The sequence below is a fragment of the Hakea prostrata genome, chromosome 9, assembly GCF_041222555.1.
Source record: "Hakea prostrata isolate BN-2017 chromosome 9, UWA_Hpros_2, whole genome shotgun sequence".
In the NCBI taxonomy this organism is placed as follows: domain Eukaryota; kingdom Viridiplantae; phylum Streptophyta; class Magnoliopsida; order Proteales; family Proteaceae; genus Hakea; species Hakea prostrata.
Genome location: NC_142608.1, coordinates 58,234,113 through 58,252,741, shown reverse-complemented (window position 1 = coordinate 58,252,741; position 18,629 = coordinate 58,234,113). Strand labels below are relative to the sequence as shown.

Sequence of the window (18,629 nt, the reverse complement as noted above, 5' to 3'; positions counted from 1 at the left end):
AGGACTTTAGACACCAAGCAACCACAATCCTCCTGGACTTCGAACCACCAGGGAAACAGACTTGAACTTTAAACACCAAGCAGAATTAGTGAACTGGAATTCAAACACCAGAAATACTCTCTCAGATAGAAGGAAATTAGCAGCTAGGTTTGCTCAATCCAGAAGATGAATTCTTCAAGTCTAAATTTCTACTCCTCCAAAAAAGGGTATATATAGCTCTAATCAGCCTTTTAAAAACTCAAAAATCAAATAAAAGCTAATAATTAATTCAAATCCAACTCCTGAAACTAAGCTAACTAATAGGTATCACAAACTGACTTCTTAATCCAATTATTTGAAAAAGATTCCTAACTATTGGCTAACCATGTAACCGACCAAACTACCTCTAACCAAAGATGTCCCAATTAATTTATGTCATCTCCACGGTAATCATTATCTCGAACTACCTTCTTACAATTCTATTTGAAAAGGATTTCTAGCTATTATCTAACCATAATTATTAGCTAACCAGTTAACTGACCAAACCAACTCTAAACAACTTCATGCCCTAATTAATTTGTTGTCCCCATGGTAAACATTATCTAGCAACAGTTAAGGATTCTATTACAGGGGAGGGGCTTTACAGAAAAGAATACAGGAATAAAAGTAGAACTCTTTGTCCTACCTTCTTGGCTTGGGTCATTATAGACTTCAACAAAGTCACCGCCGCACATTGAGAAGCCTTCAGTAATTCCTGCGCTGTTTCCAAAACAAGCCAGCCATGGTCATATGGTAAAGGAAGTATATGGTCACCGAAAATTGGATAGTCATACAGTAAAGGAAGTAAAATAGTAAATGGTTACCGAAAATTGGATAGTCATGCTATGATTTCTGACTGAGAAGATTAAATACAAGCATGTCAGGCACAAGACTGGAATCAGACACAGTGATATTTATATCTTCATTATTTACTTGCACAGATACATTAATTGAGTGTCTGTTAAAAGACTTGATCCATAATTCTGCAACTACTTTCATTGCAACGATGAGAATTCTTCCATCCTTCAATATTTGACCAAAGCTTCACCACTATCCAGGGAAAATCCCTAACTTAAATTGGACCAAAATACTCTATGAACCACAGATTCAAACCAACAAATCCAGCTCAATTTTAAAGCATAAAAACTGTTTCATATGCAAGCAAATTACCCTGATTTTGAAGTTGACCTATTTCATAGGAAACCCATGGATCAAAGGGACAAAACAGATAGAAACCAACACTAGACTTATTCTTAATAAAACAAGTCTATTTGGACGATGAGTGTGCACCACTACGTCTTCAGCTTTTACATGTGAATCATCAATATATAATAAGCCTATGTATTCGCAAGCCAGTATAACTTTGGGTGCCCCAAAATTTTTCATCAAAGACACTTCTATTCCATCCCACCATCTTTTTTCCCAAAACAGATGGAAGCCCAAAAGGCAAAAAATGTCTTTGACTTCTTTTGGTCAAACCAATGGGATACCAAATATTCCCCAAAAAGACAAAGTGTCACAATGAATGAAATATGACAAGAATTGGCAATGACTACCTAGCTGGATGGATATCAGGAAACGAAACAGGCCGAAGTTGGTCATTATCTGAAAGAGAATTGCAATTGCTGTGGATCCAAGGATATATGGTCCACTCCCCAGCTGTCTGCGTACTGACACCCGAAAAAAAAAGTTTAAATGACCAAACATACGTAACATCAATCAGAATGAATGAGGCGAGAAAAATGATCCAAGTAATTATGTATTCTTACTGGTTAAGGATAAAATTTGAGCAGATCATCATGTAATATGAGAATTCATTTCCCTGGCTTATAAAACCTGTTTGAATTGAAAAAAGAAGAGAAGAAAGAAAATGAGTCACTTTAACTTGAGAAAGCAAGAATTTACTCATGAACATTAGGTACATACCAGAGCATGAAATATCCAAAGCCAGCCTTCCAAGTCCAGCACCAGGAACTAAACAGCTAGGAGGCCTATGAGAAACTTTCAAGAAATATTATTTATGTAGATTACATTATCAGCTAAAGAGCGTCACAGAAGACATCAAGCAAATGAGCTATTCAAGACAAGAAATCATTCTCTGGTACTCTTGCTTTATAAGGTAAACTACTGTAAGAGGGGAAAAGACTATACCTGTCTTTGCATCTGTCAGGGAATAAACGATCAAGCTCTTCAAGAATAGGTTTATAGCATCGATCGCGCTCTCTTTGTCCCTGAAGTACAATAAGATAGAAACAGTATGAACTTCCCTGATGAAGTTCTGGACAATTTGGACACCAAAATTAGATAAGAATAGATGAACAACTACCTCTGGCGCCCAATCTCTAACAATATTTCTTATGATACATCGGACCTGACATTAGTCAAAAGCAATACAAATTCCATCAACTGATTGGCCAGCAAAGTTGATGTGAAATATACAAACGGAAAATGCTCAAACTATAACCAAGACCACTAATTGATTTTCAGAACTATAACTGATGTTTTGTCCATCAGACCAGGATATCTGACGATGATTGGATTGCTTGGTTCACAGATGTTTTTCGTTGCAGAATTATCCCACTTAGATTCCATTTTGATCACTAGACCAGGCAATTTAACTGTTTAGACAGCTATCTGTTTTCCTCAGACAATCCAACCACCGATCCTTTCCAGAAACACAGGTATTTAATCTATCCCATGCGTCAGCAGACTCAGCACTACAGAGAGCTTGTTTTCGTTCTCATATCATACGTTTTATACATGCAAGATATTGTGAACATTAAGTACCAGTCGAGTTTTTCTAAGAGCAGATTCCAGTTTTTTTTTTTTTTTAAAGGAACAAATAAATCTAGGTGAATGCAACTGTACTCAAACAACACTACATATCCTTTAGAGAAGGTTGATGGGTATAGAGCCCAGCCAAGTATAGATATTAAGACTCCAGAAATCAAAGCTACCTTATCAACATCAACCAATGGAACTTTTAACTGCAATGAAGGATCCAACCAGTCATGTGCACATGAGCTTTCCTGGATATGCATTCACAGAAAACACAGAATTATCATGAGAGTATCCATGTTCCCACTATCTATGACCACTCCTAATTCAAAATCCATAGTCAAATAAAAATCAGAAATGTGAAGAAAAATAAATTGCAGAATGCAGAAAGCCAGAAACTCATATCACCAGATACATGCAAGGTATTAGCAGCAAAATGATATCAAAGAGCCATCTAGATTTACTTTTGACCACTTCCCCAGTAATATTTGTTATTTACTTGAAAATCAAGGCACTTGGTTGCAGGATTACTCCCAAGGCGTGCTGACTTGTTCCAAAGAATGCGTTGTGGTGGTGCCCCTTTTTGTTGGATGCGGCCATCAAATCAACTAGGGCACATCCATATTTATGCTCTTTAGTTGAATTCATTCACATTCATCATTCTGTTTACTGTGAGCTAAGTGCATCTATGGGTTAATATTAAATTGGTAGTCATGAGTGTCATGACTAGAGTTTATTGTGTCTGGGTGAGAGAGAGAGAGAGAGAGAGAGTATTTTGTGGAGTAGAACAATGGCAACTTTAACCAAACTATATAGATATAGTAATGTCATAAAGTGAAAAAGGGCAGCTACCTAAGTAGTTCTGAAACCAACTCATGGAACCACATACTAAGCTGTACAAAATAAAACCCAGCAATATATATATATATAGGAAACACAGAGAGAGAGAATCAACAGCAACTTCAAACAAAACTATCTGGTATGTCAGAGAGTGAAATGACAGTTACCGTAGTAGTTCTAAAATAAACTCCTGGACCACACACTAAGCTACACAATCTAAACCCAAATTTAAGCACAGAGAAAGGCATACTGGGTAGCAGTTCAAAATAAATCTCATGTCTTGAATGCAGGATTGGTTAATATAATCCAAATTAGTGCAGGACAAAGTTGAAAGATGAGAGTACTTAGGACCTGTACCATATCTTTAACCTAGAGACATGCAAGACTGGTGAATAGATGTGATCAACAATTCCAAGTATTCAAGTATGACAATCTTTTGGACGTTTGATTAGCTGAGTTTGATTCAAAAGGTCCAAACTAATGTCACCATGCAGAAAATTCAATAAACTATACACAATATGATTATATTGGGTTAACTGTTAAGATACTCATGTCAACCAAGAGTATTGATGTTATTAGTAAATCATTCTCCTAATCTTTATAGCACCAATATGCCTTAATGTGGAAGAAGGAATCAAACTTACAGTTGTGTTGGAACCATAAACTGAATTAAGTTCCACATCATTATTGACAATCTTAACATCATCCGAACTAACTATTTTGGATTGTCTCCCGTTTTCTGAATTAGAAGACAAGTTTCCGTTGACAGATCCACAGAAGTTCTGAACCTGCACCACCTGCTATTACAGAAACAGTATTATAGGTCAAATTTGAGATGAAAACCTGACAATATTCTTCAATCCTAGAAGTTGCATTGATTAAGAAACTTCAATAGCTGTTGCAGGCACCTCGTTGACTGACTCCTCTTTTTGAGAATTGAAGATCAGGTTGCTCCCTACCCCACAATCGCCTTGATTGGTTTCAGGAAGACAAATTCTTCCACTAGTTGATGCAGACTGACGAGAGCAAAAATCCCTACCTTCATAGGGAATATGATCCAAATTGACATTTTCTAGGTGTTCATGCTCACAGATATCTATGTCTTGGCTCATGTCAAGTGGCGGCTCAAATGCCTGGAAGAAAATTAGGATAGAAACACCTGAGAACAATTTTGGACCAGTTTATAGACTCTACACTGACCATTTCAAATTCGAAGACATTTTTTATGAGATGGAGGACTACAATTGAAATACGAACAATAAAATCAACTGGAAAAAAAAAAAGTGGTAAAGCAGAATGAGAAACGTAATCACTTAAGCAAATATGGTTCTAGAAAACCTGAAGCATGTTCAAGATGAAATGTGAGTTTTCAGAAATACACCTGCAAAATAGAGAGGCAAAGCAATCAGAACCCGTGAAGACATCACAATACAGTTTCAGACAAGGTTTAAAGTATTGCAGGATACAATACGATACTAGCCAATACATATCCATATTGAATACAACCAATATGATGCATATCGGTACGTCTCTCTATTAGATTGCACTAAAATACATTGACCAGTACAATATAATACCCGATACCTCTCTTAAAATCACTTGACCAATACGATATTCGATATCGATACTTTAAACCTTGCTTCCAGACTTTCAAGGGTATCAATTAAGCAGCATGCAACACTCATCCTGCCTGTCTCTGGAATCTTAAACTATTACAATCAATTCAAAATGGAAGACCACTGCGACCATTATAAGGCTGTTTACACATCCATCACCTGTTATTAGTTATTACTCTTCCCATTCAAGTTGTCATATAACAAATTTAGATGTTGAAGAAAACAGTGTGGGCATTCATCCCACAAATTTAGGCGTTGCTTGACAAGTATGATAGGGAGAACACCTTGACACTCGGAATGATACTTTCACAACATCAAGAGAATGGCAGAGCAACATTTTATCTTGTGTACATCCATCCATATATATATATATAACACACAAGTTGAAAGTATATGGCCCACGGTCACTTTTGCTACTTGTTAATTCTACAGGAATAGTTCAGCATATATCAGAAATTCTTCACCCATCTGAGCTTTTTATCCAGTTGTACTCAAGGAGGATAAGGGATGCCTAGGCAAGCTTTAGGCCTTAAAAAAAACACTCTTCTTCCACAGCTTTGAATGGAAAAGGCCAAGTTGAGAGAATCATACCGTCTAAGCATTTGATATTTTGAAGGTAAATGGGGCAGAAGAACCTGCATACACCAAAAAATTCACTAATTTAACAATACCTTTTGATAAAAGAAAACAAATTATTTTAAATAAAACAAGTTTTGAAACTCTATGCTGAAAAAAGATACTAATTAGAATTACGTATCAAACTGCAAGCATTATAATAATTGTATTACCAATAAACTAAGCACACTGGAATTAAAGATATCTGGTAGGGAGTATGAGTGTAAAGAAATTCCCTGCAACTCCTACCTCACTAGGGAATTGGGACACCAAACCCACCACAAAAGCTACAAGAAGAGACTCTTCATAGTCACTTCGTTAGATTTAGGAGAACTATCTTGCAATCGGCACAAGCAACCTGTCGATATGTGTGAATCTAGGTGTATGTCGAGGCTATATAGAGCATCGAATTTTAGTTTGCAGCATTCATACATCTAAAGCAGTAAGAGTTTTCTTGACAAACAGAGCAAATCACCAAATAAATGCAAGCAGTATAAGTCCCAAAAGAGAAGAGTGAGGGAACAATTGAATCTGGAACAGAAAAGTAACCAAAGACCCTCAATAACTGTCTGATTTATTAACTTCTAACTGATTGTCTTGAAAGGGACGCAGTTCAATTCAGCTCCAAACCCTAAATATGGGTGGTTATGGACCCACCAAAGAAAAAAAAACTTAATTCTTAAAGAAGTGGCGAACTTGTAAAGTAATTTAAGACCATGGATTAAAATAACAGCACTAGGAACAAAACAAAAAGAGAACCATTTTGGAAAGTGTATGAAGATGGATTCAAGCTTAAAATATTCCACAATCAGGGTTATTGTAGTAATATGAAGGAAAAGGACTCAAGAGCAGTTAACAGGTTACTTTCAAGTGGGATATTTCACTAAGTTTAACTCCTTCCAAGTTGAATTTTAAGGAGGATTGTAATTCCCAACCCCCTTGAAAGCAGTTAACAATAGGCTCAAACACAACTATTATTTTAACAAAAAATGGTTGAAGCAAATCTGGGGAAGTTTCATGAACCAGGATTTAAACTCTGTAGAACCCTCAACTGCAATAAGATTTCAGTCCCAAGTTCTACAGGATGAGTCGTCATAGTTTAAAGTTGGAGCTCCCATATTTTGAGATAAAAGTAAGGACCTAGGGAGATCAATTGAATTCTGTTGAAATATTAGCATTGCCCAAAAACAGAGCGACAAACACAAGAAGAAACAAGGCAGAGAAAAAAGAAAAGAAAAAAAAAGAGGAGGAAGTATAACTGTATAAGGATTGAGGATGAGAAAACAGATGAGAAGGAGGTAAGCACAACAGAAGAAATAAGAAAAGGAGATTCTGACCTGAAAAAGCTTATTCTGGAGTTCAGGGAAGAGAGAGAAGTTGTGTATGGCTATGGCACTTCATAGAGCATGAACTCAAAAGTAACTTTGTTCAATCAACTCTAACTTATCTACTCATGGAACTACAAGGCTATTTAAATAATAAAAGTCTTCATATTTTCTACTAAATAGAAGTTCTAATTTTCTACTGAAATAGAAACTGAAAACAAGTAGGCAGATAACTGTATAAGGATTAAGGATGAGAAAGCAGATGAGAGGGTAATCACAACATAAGAAATAAGAAAAGGAGATTCTAACCTGAAAAAAGGAAAAGTTCCGGAGTACCAGGAAGAGAGAAGTTGTGTATGGTTATGGCACTTCATGGAACATGAACTCGAAAGAAACTTTACTCAATCAACACTTAACTTATCTACTCATGGGATTATGAGGCTATTTTAAATAATAAAAATTTTCAAATTTTCTACTAAATAGAAGTTATAAATTTCTACAATTCTACCTGATCCCAAATAGAAACTAAAAACAAGTAGACCTATAAATGGATAACCGAAATCCGCCTCCGAATTCACATTCGTATTCATTTAAGGGTGTCCGTATCCGAAATTTTTCTTACTAGAAAATATCCGTATCCGTCCAACCGAATTCGGATTCTGATTCAGATAATTGCTTATCGGATAGGATAATATCCAGATAAAAATTTATCCGGATAGAGTAAAGTATTCAACGTTTTTTCCTCTGAAAATAGATGATAATCGGATTCGGAAACCGGTAATCAGAAATAAAAAATAATACGGTTAGAGTAAAGTATTAAACATTTTTCACAAGAAGGGCTGATAATCGGATTCGGATTCCGGTAATTGGTAACCGGAAATTGTAAATCGAAAATTTTTAAAAAAAATTAAATGACAATTACCAATCAATAATCGGATAGTTTATCGAATCGGATTATGGATATCCGATGAAGTTCCAGATTCGAATTCAGATGCCTTCTCTAAATTTTTGCCAGATTCTGATTTGGATTCAAATAGCAAGTTTGGTAATCGGATTCGGCTCGGATCCATTTATAGGTCTAAAAACAAGTAGGCAACTACCTGAGAAAAGAAACTGAAATAAGCCTATAGAGGGTATCTAATTCCTGCCTATATAATAATAAATAATAATAGTATATGCAATTTAAAATATACCCAAAAAAAAAGAATAAATATCAAAAGACCAATTTAACTCAGTAAGTAACTGCATCACAAGCTTTGCACACTGGACCTTATTCAGTACCGCAACCCTGTTTCCTTACGAGTTATACCTTTATAGTGCAATTTCATTTTGTGTGATATATATATATGCCAGTGTTTTTTTTTTGTTGTCCATACAGTTTCCAGTTTCACACTCTACTGTGGCACAGGCCCAACTAAAAACCTTGTGAGAAGAGCCCACACATACAATAATCTCCCCAGTAGTGCTAGTAAGACGGCTATCACGATTCACGCTAGGCATTCTTGTGGCCCAAAGCCAGGGTAGTTCAACTATCTTGCTTGTTCCTTATCTTGCTGCTGAAAACATTATACGCTAGTGAAGCTTACTGTTTTTCTTTCTTCCCAAAATATTTTGAACATAAAAGTATTTTGGGGCATGTCAATGTTTGTGGTTCTAATTTTTTTTCAATGTTTTTTTGTCTCAATTTAAAAGAAAATGTATCCCCAAAATTGCCATAACGCAATACTTGGTAATAGCTTAGAAGTTTCTGACCTACAAATAAGTTGTTCATAAGCACTGCCAGAATTGTGACATCATACATCATGGTTATAACTTCAGACTTTTTTAACAAGGACTTATCATATCAGTGTATGATAGGAGACTTCTAAGCCAAACTTGGCCCCACAGGCCATCTGGCCAATTATATGTCACAGTTTTGTTGGCACTCATCATTTACACATTGTCCACATCCTCCTATTTCATGTTGAAAAACGAAAAACATTTCACTAAATGGAAAAATTTAAGCTACTGAGTTCTAATGAGACAAAGTAAAGATTCAATGAACTGAAAACACAAGAGGACAGAAATGCAGTGTTCTTAGGCTTGGTAACAAGTGGGAAGGAAATAAAACATGTATAACTCACAAACCAGCAAGTCAATGGGGCTCAGAACCTGGTCAGTGGCTGGTCTAAATCTGCTTAACTTACAAAATAAATATCATCAAGACTGAGTAATGAAGGTAAAAAAGAAAAGGAAATTGAAACGGGGGGGGGGGAAAGAAGAAAATAGTAACTCTCTTCCAGTTTGCAAATCTGATAAGCCTGCACTTTTGTACAAGTGTAGCACCAACAGAGAAGAAAATATGGAAAAAGGGCTTGATCCAAGGTCTGGACTAGTTAGAATCCTGATGTTGGAAACCGTAAGTTGACAGAAACCACTAATACAAAGGATAGAAGCTGAGAAATAGAACTAGCAGACCATGGAATGAGTAATAGCTGAACTGGATCACAAGAAACAAAAATTGAAGTGGTACAATTGAACCCACATGGAAAGTCCCAAATTATCTTGACAGTCACCAATCCATCTATAAGTAGCTTGCCAAAAATATATTACAGATGGAGGGAGGATGGTATATGATCTGCAAGAAGGAATATGAACTGGCTTCACCACTAGGGCCAGGATAAAGCTTCACCACCTAAGCTTTGCTCCTGAATCACCACCATAGCATGCACCTCACAACGGTAAATCGATTAAGGAATAGACAAAACCGTGGGGACTTTAACCCCTATCATGTATCCCTGTTATCTGGTTCTTGTACAAACTTAGTCGACTCTCTGTGTGAGAGAAGTACGTATCTCCCAAATAAATAGAAGAGAGAACTTATCATGGGAGTTCTTGTTGAAACTTACAGAAAATTTTTGGCTTAAACCTGAACCAGACCTAACTCACTAGGTATTTACAAGTTCCATGTTACGATTGCGCCATTCATTAATGCAAAATGGTACAAGCATCTGGTATAAACGCAGAAAGTCATTGAAATAAATACTGTTTCCAGCCATTTAAGGATATGATTATTTGGTTTCTGCCAATTGTCAGGTCAATATATGGTTGTTTGACCATTGAAACGGTAAATGGAACAAACCACCAACCTGAGGATTCGAGATTTTGGTAGAACCTCGCATAAGTTGGTCAACCTGAACCTTGGACTTAATTACAACTACACCGAAAAAAGAGGAAGTATCAAAAGAGCAACCCCTAAATAGGTATTGACTTGATAAGCTACAAAATAACAGTAATAACAGCCCCTAATAGAATGTTCCGGCAAAACATTCCAACATCTCCATTCATAGTATTGTCTTCGCAATAGTCTTCATGTGCCTAAAAACAGCCTTAGGAGCAGGGGGCCCTCCCTAAACTTGCACCATCAGGATGTAGGTTACCCGAAGTGAGCCACCCTACACCTGCACCAATATCATGGCCATAGTCGGGATATTTTAATTATCTAATCCTTTAATTAAGTCATGCTCTACAGTTATTAGTCTAAAGCTACTCTTCAGGTGAAATGCAATCCTAGTTCTAGTCTAATTACCTATATTCCCCTCCACCAGACATTCATCTGTCTCCAAGCTGCCAAGTTCGATCTCCATTGAAGCCTCCTACAAAAAGCTGATTACACTCTGCAGATTAAACATTAAGCTGAGTTCTTTGCTGCCCAAATTCTCTAGAATCCCATACCTGATACCCTTTTTCTCAACTGTCGTTTTCTGCAAACCATGCATGCCCTTATTTTACCATTAGAAACCATTGACATGCATCCAACAGTCTCCCCCGTGGCGGAGCCACGTTGGGGCCGGAGGGGGCCATGCCCCCCCCCCGGATTAATAAAAATTTAAAACTCATATATTTTTTTTCCTTATTTCTCTCACTTCACATGTGAAATACCACTATTTGCCCCCCCCCCCCAAAAAAAAAAAAAAAAAAGTTTAAGATAAAGATGATGGGTATAGATGTCATTCTTAATCATTATCTAATGGTTATCATTAAACCCCTAGTTTTAAGGAATAAAAGGTTAAATTCTAACTAAAAACTAACTCACAATCCATGAATTTCTCCCTATTTATTCTCTCATATTTTCGTTCCTAGTTATTGTCACATGAATCTCCTATTTTATTCCCTATTTTTTTCTCTCTCTTTTTTTTTTCCCTTCTCACACGTCTCACAAAAAATTGGAGTAGTTGGCAAACATTGGAGTTTTCCTAAATCTTCTCCACAATTATCAGGTATTTCGAGTTCACTCTCTCTTTCTCAAATTATTCCTCTCTCTCAAATTTTGATTCTATTAATATCTATATAAATCTCGTTAGAATTCATCCATTGATTTTATCGGTCATAATCATTCATTTTTTTTTAATCCCTAAACTTTTTCCTAAGATTTCAATTCATATTCATAGAAATTTAAATCTCGTTTAAAATTTCAGCCATCAATTTTATCAAATCTAATCGTAGTCATTTTATTTTATTTTTGAATCCCTAAACTTTCTACTAAAGTTCGATTCTTACTAATAACCATTTAAATTTTAAGTTTATTAGTTGGATGTTTAGATTTCAGCCATTAATCTTATTAGATCTAATTATAAACATTGAATTTTTTTACTTAATTTATGGAAATTCACCGTTTTCCCCATATTTAGTTAATAGACTTCAAATCTATCTTTTTTCCTACAATTTCTCCCAAATTTTGTTTCCCACATTTTTCTTTCATGATTTCTTAAAGTTTTTCTCCCACAATTTTGGCCTCTATGCTTTATTTTAATATATTTTTTATAATTTACTTATAATTGTGTTATCTATATTTTAGTCCTCCTATTAATTTACCTCAATTTTTAATGTGAATCCCACGACGGAATGTAATAAAATAATTCAAAGATGGGACCCACAGTGGGTCCCGCATTGGCCCACATTGGCCCACATAATATGTATGGTGAAAAGACATTAGTGTTTGTTCAACAGAGAGGTGATCCAGACTCATTATTTGGCACCCCCCCCCCCAATGTTCAATCCTAGCTCCGCCTCTAAGTCTCCCCACATCAAACCATCCACTCAATTCCCTTAGCTGCCCCATCCAACCATAAAAAAAACAACGTTTCCAATTTCATCTTTAAGTTTCAAATTTAAGTGTGCTGCTGCTTTGAAAACCCTACAAAGGTTCTTCTTTGCTTCTAGAAGGTGGTATGCAAGGTGTTTTTCATGAGAATTCTGCCCAGCCACATCTAATTGTTAAAACCTGCTAAAATTTTGATCAAAGCTTCCCCTAATCCTAGGGAACTAGCTCCAAATTTCATATCCATCAACCAGTCAATTGGCTGAAAATTGCCCTTTTATCAACGACAACAAAAAAAAGAGCATTTTCCCAACTAAATGGGGTCAGCATCAATCGTGCCTTCCGATCAGCTCTATTTGAGGTCATTCTCGATACAAGGCCTAAGCATGCATATCCTTTTCCACAACTCTTTTAAGGTTACCTTAGGTATGTCCCAAGTTCTTCTAATTCCTTCAATCTAGATTAAATCACTTCTCCGCACAATGGCATTTAAAGGCCTCAATTGAAAGTCTTTCTCATAGCTTATCATTTATGTGAGCTACTCGCAATCCAGCTCTAATATGACACTCCTTACCATATCCTTCCTAGCTTTGGCATTTACCAATCTAAGCATCCACATTTCTGCTACTCTAAGTTTATCTACATGATGCTTCTTAGTAGCCCAACAGTTTGCACCATACATCATAGATGGTCGTATGACAGTCCTCAGAAATTTCCTTTGAGCTTTAAAGGAATTCATCAATCACACAAGACCCTAGTGTCCATCTTAATTCTTTGGAAAACAAGATACTCTATACCACATTTTTATTCATGATTGATCCAAGCTCAAAGGAGCCTAAAATAATCGCTTTGTGGAATATCCTTCTCACCAAGTCTTACCACTTCATCATCCACCCAATCACGACCAAAGTTACATGCGATATTCCGGCTTTGTTCTACTTAATTTAAAGCCTTCTGATTCCAAAGGTGTTCTTCATGTTTTTAACTTGGTAATAATCCCTACTTGTGTCTCATCTACCAAAACAATATCATCAACAAAAAACACATACCAAGAAACTTCATCCTGAATGTCCTTTGTAAAATCATCCATCATAGGTGCAAATAAACGAGCTTAAAGTCGATCATTGATGTAACCCAACTATATTCAGGAATTCGCTACCTTATCCCTCCATTGTTCTTACACTTGTCACTAAACCATCACAAATGTCCTTAGTTAGAGTAAATCTCCTAATAAGTAAATAGCTCCACCGTAGATCTTTCTAGCATAAACCAAATTGGTTCTCCATAATAATGGTTTATTGTCTTAAATGGATTTCATTTACTCTCTCTCTCATAATTTCATAGTATGACTCATCAATTTTATGCATTTATAGTTATTACGATTTACGACTTTGAATATCTCCTTTATTTTTATAAATTGGGACCACAGTGATTCTCCTCCATTCATCTGACATTTCCTTATCTTATAATCTTATTAAATAACTTAGTCGTTTTTAAGATCTTCCAAACTTCTATTGGGCATCAAAACCTTGCGCCTTGCCTACTTTCATCAACCTTAGAGCTCCTTTTACTTCGGACATCATAATTCTCCTTACATATGTTAAGAAATATGTTAAGAAATTGGTGCCACGACAAATGTTGTGATCACCCAAGTTATAAATACCTAAAGTATCTTCATTTATTAGCCTAAGGAAAATGTACTTCTCATCTCTTCCCAATGCCCTCATGCCATCATCACATACCAGTACTTAATCGTCAATCTTAATAAGTTTAGCATGCTTTAGATCCTACTCTTCCTATCCCTTGTTTTAACTATCCCTTGTTTTAACTATCTTATAAATAGTTTTTCCCCTTCCCTTGTACCTAGATTATTATATAGATCTTTATACTTCTTTTCCCTTGTTTTTTCAGAATTTTCTTAGCTTCATTTCGAGCCACCTTATATCCTTTTATCCTTCACTCTTATCCATAAAAGCAGATCTACAATCTGATTTAGTTGTAACTTGCAACATATATTTTACTAATACCAACTTGACTGGACCTAACCAAACACTAAATTTGACCTAATCCTAGCCCTCAAGTGAATGCTGCACCCAATTTTGACTTCCAAAACTTACATGTGATAGGTGTATATGATTATATGAGCAAATAACCAGCATAGTGCAGACATAAAAACTGGTACAGGATCTATGAAGACAAAGCCTACAAAACAGCATGAAAAGTGACACGATAAAATGATGGACCTTGTTTAGGAATAGGCTTACCTTGTGAGCAGGGGAAAGTTTTTTATAGGATCTCTCATATCGTCTAACATCCTCTTCTGCTGCATCGGAATAGCTGTATAAAAAATTTATATGAATATTTTAAATACAGAGGATTATAATTAAAATCAATATTGGAGACAGAGAAAGAGAGAGAACCCTCCTGACCAAGTACAAAAAATACGGAAACGTAGACAAAATGTGACTTACTCAGCAACTTGAAAAACCAGAAAAAGATACAAGGTCATGTCATTATACAATACTATAAGATTCTAAGAAAGAAGTTCTTTAGCAGAGCAATACAAGAAACATTTCACAGAAAATGAGACCCTGAGCCCAAAACTAGGAGAGAATTTGGGGGGGGGGGGGGGGGAACCAACAACCCTTTGGCCAAATCGCCCAAATCTTACTTGTATCACCCCTCATGGGCGTCTCGTACCTAAGACTTGCTTGCTGTGTATAAAGCACCATGATGCTCCTCAAGTGCCAGCCACAAAGAGAACACTATCAACCACTCACTCGGACTCTACTCAAGTTCCATGTTCCAAGTTCATTATCCTAACTGTCTCATTTTCTCAAGCTGGAGGCTGTTCCCTTCTTCAATCTCAGCTTAGACCTCTTTAGTTTAGAATAAAGTTACAAATAGACTCTTTTCACTTGCACCCTCTCCCATTTCCTACCAAACTAAAACATTGGTTTTGACAAATCAAAATCCATGAATTTTCAATGGCCACCCTCCAGTATCACATGAAGAGATTATTGAATAAGCTAATATAAACAGAAGTATAGACATCGGATTTACTTCATTAGTTTCATTAGACTACCGTTTTAAGTCAGTTTATTTCATTCTATTAGCTTCCTAGCCACTACTCATTAATATTAGTTGTGCCTATGGTTAGACTTTTACTTTCTTAAGTGTTTGAGAAAAAGAAGAGCTTACGAGGAGAAGAAATATCAATAGTGCATGTATCGAAGAAACTAGACCGAAGGTCAAGAAAGGCAAGGAATCAGCTGACTTTAAGCTGTAGCATACGAGAGGAAAATAATGATGTTGTGCATTAGAAGGATGATGTTGCCTACATTAAAAGACTCGGAGACTAGGTTAGCCATCAAACTTGTATTAGAAAAAGTAATCAACACTATTAGTGCTTACATGCACTAAGTAGGATTGGACAAAGTAAAATAGTTAGGTTCAACTCTGGGAACATTTGAAAAGTTAATACAACATAATAGTCAAGGAAAAGATTATTTTGGGAGATGATGTAAATGCTCATGCTGAAAGAGTCCATAAAGGTTATGAGAGTGTACATAATGAGTTATGGTTTGTAGCGAGGATTCAGAAGATTAACATACTTTTGGATTTTACGGTCACTTATGATCCTTCCGGTATAACACCAATTGTTACAAAAACAGACATCATAAAAGCCAAAAAAATCTTCCTTGACATAAGGACGGTGAAGCTATCCCAGGCTCCCAGCAGAGAAACATCATTCTCCTAGGAGACATGGTGGTGGTATGACAAGGTCCAAACCACCATCAAGACTAAGAAATCTAGTTTGCTAAGAAAGCTGCGGGGAAAATAAAGGCAAAAAAATATGATGATCTCCACAGCAACCTGATCCCGAGCAAGGGGGAAATACCATCTATAAGATAGCTAGAATGAGGGCAAGGATGAGTAGAGACTCGCTGGTGTTAGATGCATTTAAAGTGATGATGGCAGAGTCTTAATAAGGGGGAGGACATTAAGGAGAGAGATGTGCCCATTAGTATTACTGACACTAAAACTAGGCAATTTCAAGTTATGGTAGACTAGGAGAAACGGTGAGAAAGGAAATGCATAGCTTAGAACTTGTATCTAAGTATGCCTCAAATAGATCTGATTGGAGGGCAAAGATTCATGTAATCGAATAGTGGGAGAAGGCTTCTTCTTGTTGTCGTAGTTGTAGTTTGTAGTTGTAGTAAACTAGGAGAAGATTGTGATGCCCATATGCTGATAGAGCTGACCCATGCTGCTGATCCCATAAAAAGAGATGTTCCTAGAATGCTACCTTTAACTTTGTCTCCTACTTGACTTCATATATGCTAAAATTTACTACTACTACTTCTCTTGTCTCTTTTACTTAATAAGAATCCGTGTGGCCAAACCCATTGAGTTGGGAAAGATTATGGTTGTCGTGGTATAGTTGTCTCAATAAGATCAACACAACCTGAACGATTGATAACAACAGTAGCAGAGTAAAGAACAGTTATAGCATAATTTTGACCACAAACATCAACATGCATGTATCCCATTTCCCACCCAGACTCTATATAAGAACAAAAATGAACCTAGAATAGTTCCGTACCATCCCAAACTTAAAATTGTGCACAAGCAGGCGCACTAGAGCAAAATCAATTTCTATTCCCCAGATTAGACCTAACTTTAGAATCTTATCTAAACAACAAAATTACACTCCACTTAAGTTCTCTTGGAACCAGGCAAAAGTGTTTCTTTCCTCTGAAGAAACTTTTTATTTAGCAAACACTACTCATGTCACATGCATGAATCAATTATACAAAAAAACTAATATAACAATGATAAATCGAGAGTTCAAGGGAGAAGGACAAGATATCAAAGATTAATCTTAAAGAAAAACACAGTTAAATTAATAGAATCAATCTAAAACACAGATTTAAATTATTTCGGATTAAAAGAAACTTACTTGAGGTAAGCGCTGATGATTCGCCTGAGAGACTTCACCTCAAGCGCCTCTTCGAGCTTGCTATGTTGAAGCAGTCCACTCGACATTTTCGTCTTTGCTATCAAAATTCGAAGAGAGTACAGTAAAAGCTCCGCCAAGAAAGTTTTTAACAACAGTGACAATCTCGAGGCTTTTATACGGACGTCAACCAGATGCTGAGATGCTGCTGGCGTTAGCATCAGACAGACTCGTGTTGACAGGAGTTTTGTCAACCCCACTGGAAGCTAATTTGGGGGAAACCACATCACAATTGAGGCAAAGTTTGGTCCAAACCCTAAACCAAACGGTCGAATCGAAACGAACCCTTCTTAAACATTTTGTTTATGTTTGGTTCCATTTACAGAACCTATTTCTATTTATAATAAGAGACTGGAAAAAAACACAAAAATCAAAAACAGGTAGAGAGCTGTTTTTGGTTTTTCAGTGAAAATCGTTTTCCACTATGGGTTTAAAACTCACGTGCGATTAACTCAAAACATGCGGGGGTAAAAAGGTAAATGCACACTTGTTCATAACCCTAGATACCCCTACCTACCTTCGTTCACCTGTTGAGCGACTCACGTTAGAGATGTCGTGTTCAATTTCGAAGAGGTATTCTTGCGGGAAAAATAGCAAATTGGAGATGCGATGAAGATTACAAAAGATGCTTTAGCCAGATTCTCCTGATGTGAATGTGGGACGATTGGCTGTTGGATAGGTGAAAGGACAGTAGCAGATTTGAGGAACAGATTGCTGAGCTAAGACAGAGATCTGAAACTTGAGGATTGTTACAGCAAGAGAGTCGAGGAGGCTGAGAGACTAGAAATTTGTCTAAAATCTTGAAAAGAATTCTTGAAGATTTTGATCGTCTCTTGCAGTCTTGCTTTTGAAGTGTCTATATAAGGGGTTTTGCGTTGATGAAACTTATTCGCTACCATTTCATTTGGTCAGAGAAATTGGCAACTCACATCGAGCATTCAGGGATTATGCAGAGGCAGGAACCACGTTTCTTTCTTTCTCTTTGCATGCGTCACACGCAACAACACCTTGCAGACCTCCGCCTCCAAGTGTTTTTAAATGTAAAACTGATTTTGCTGTGAGCAGTCAGGGACTCGGGCGGGCTCGGCACGCCTAACCTATAATTTTTTTCAGGTCATTTTTTAGAAAGAAAAGGATCATTCATTTCTCTTGTTAGTCCATAAGTAACGTTCAAAGATTTACATAAGATTTAGATGATTAAAAGTTTTATTTAATTTAATAAGAAACTTTGGTTATATGATTGATAGACATGTGTACTTCATCCAAAAACAAGATGGATGATCCTAATAAAAATTCGACCTACCCTAAAAAACATATCAGTGCTCGGGGGTAAAGTA

The 18,629-nt window shown here is 36.4% G+C and overlaps 1 protein-coding gene across 2 annotated transcripts in view; it reads right to left on the bottom strand.

The window, feature by feature from the left end:
* LOC149005752 (uncharacterized) overlaps positions 1 to 18,372 on the bottom strand; it is a 29,819-nt gene extending 11,447 nt beyond the window's left edge. The window contains exons 1-14 of one of the 2 annotated variants that reach the window (XM_089167648.1): positions 17,810 to 18,372; positions 17,236 to 17,332; positions 14,537 to 14,609; positions 5,844 to 5,887; positions 4,975 to 5,017; positions 4,545 to 4,769; positions 4,281 to 4,433; positions 2,976 to 3,047; positions 2,345 to 2,389; positions 2,170 to 2,249; positions 1,945 to 2,009; positions 1,788 to 1,854; positions 1,575 to 1,688; positions 665 to 738 (exon numbers count right to left, since the gene is read on the bottom strand). In XM_089167648.1, the coding sequence (XP_089023774.1) occupies positions 665 to 738; positions 1,575 to 1,688; positions 1,788 to 1,854; positions 1,945 to 2,009; positions 2,170 to 2,249; positions 2,345 to 2,389; positions 2,976 to 3,047; positions 4,281 to 4,433; positions 4,545 to 4,769; positions 4,975 to 5,017; positions 5,844 to 5,887; positions 14,537 to 14,609; positions 17,236 to 17,321 (1,141 nt within the window). In that variant the 5' untranslated portion in view covers positions 17,322 to 17,332; positions 17,810 to 18,372. Of the gene's footprint in view, positions 1 to 664; positions 739 to 1,574; positions 1,689 to 1,787; positions 1,855 to 1,944; positions 2,010 to 2,169; positions 2,250 to 2,344; positions 2,390 to 2,975; positions 3,048 to 4,280; positions 4,434 to 4,544; positions 4,770 to 4,974; positions 5,018 to 5,843; positions 5,888 to 14,536; positions 14,610 to 17,235; positions 17,586 to 17,809 lie in introns of those variants that run through there. The other variant, XM_089167647.1, reaches the window with a different exon arrangement.
* Between the last annotated feature and the right edge of the window lie 257 nt (positions 18,373 to 18,629).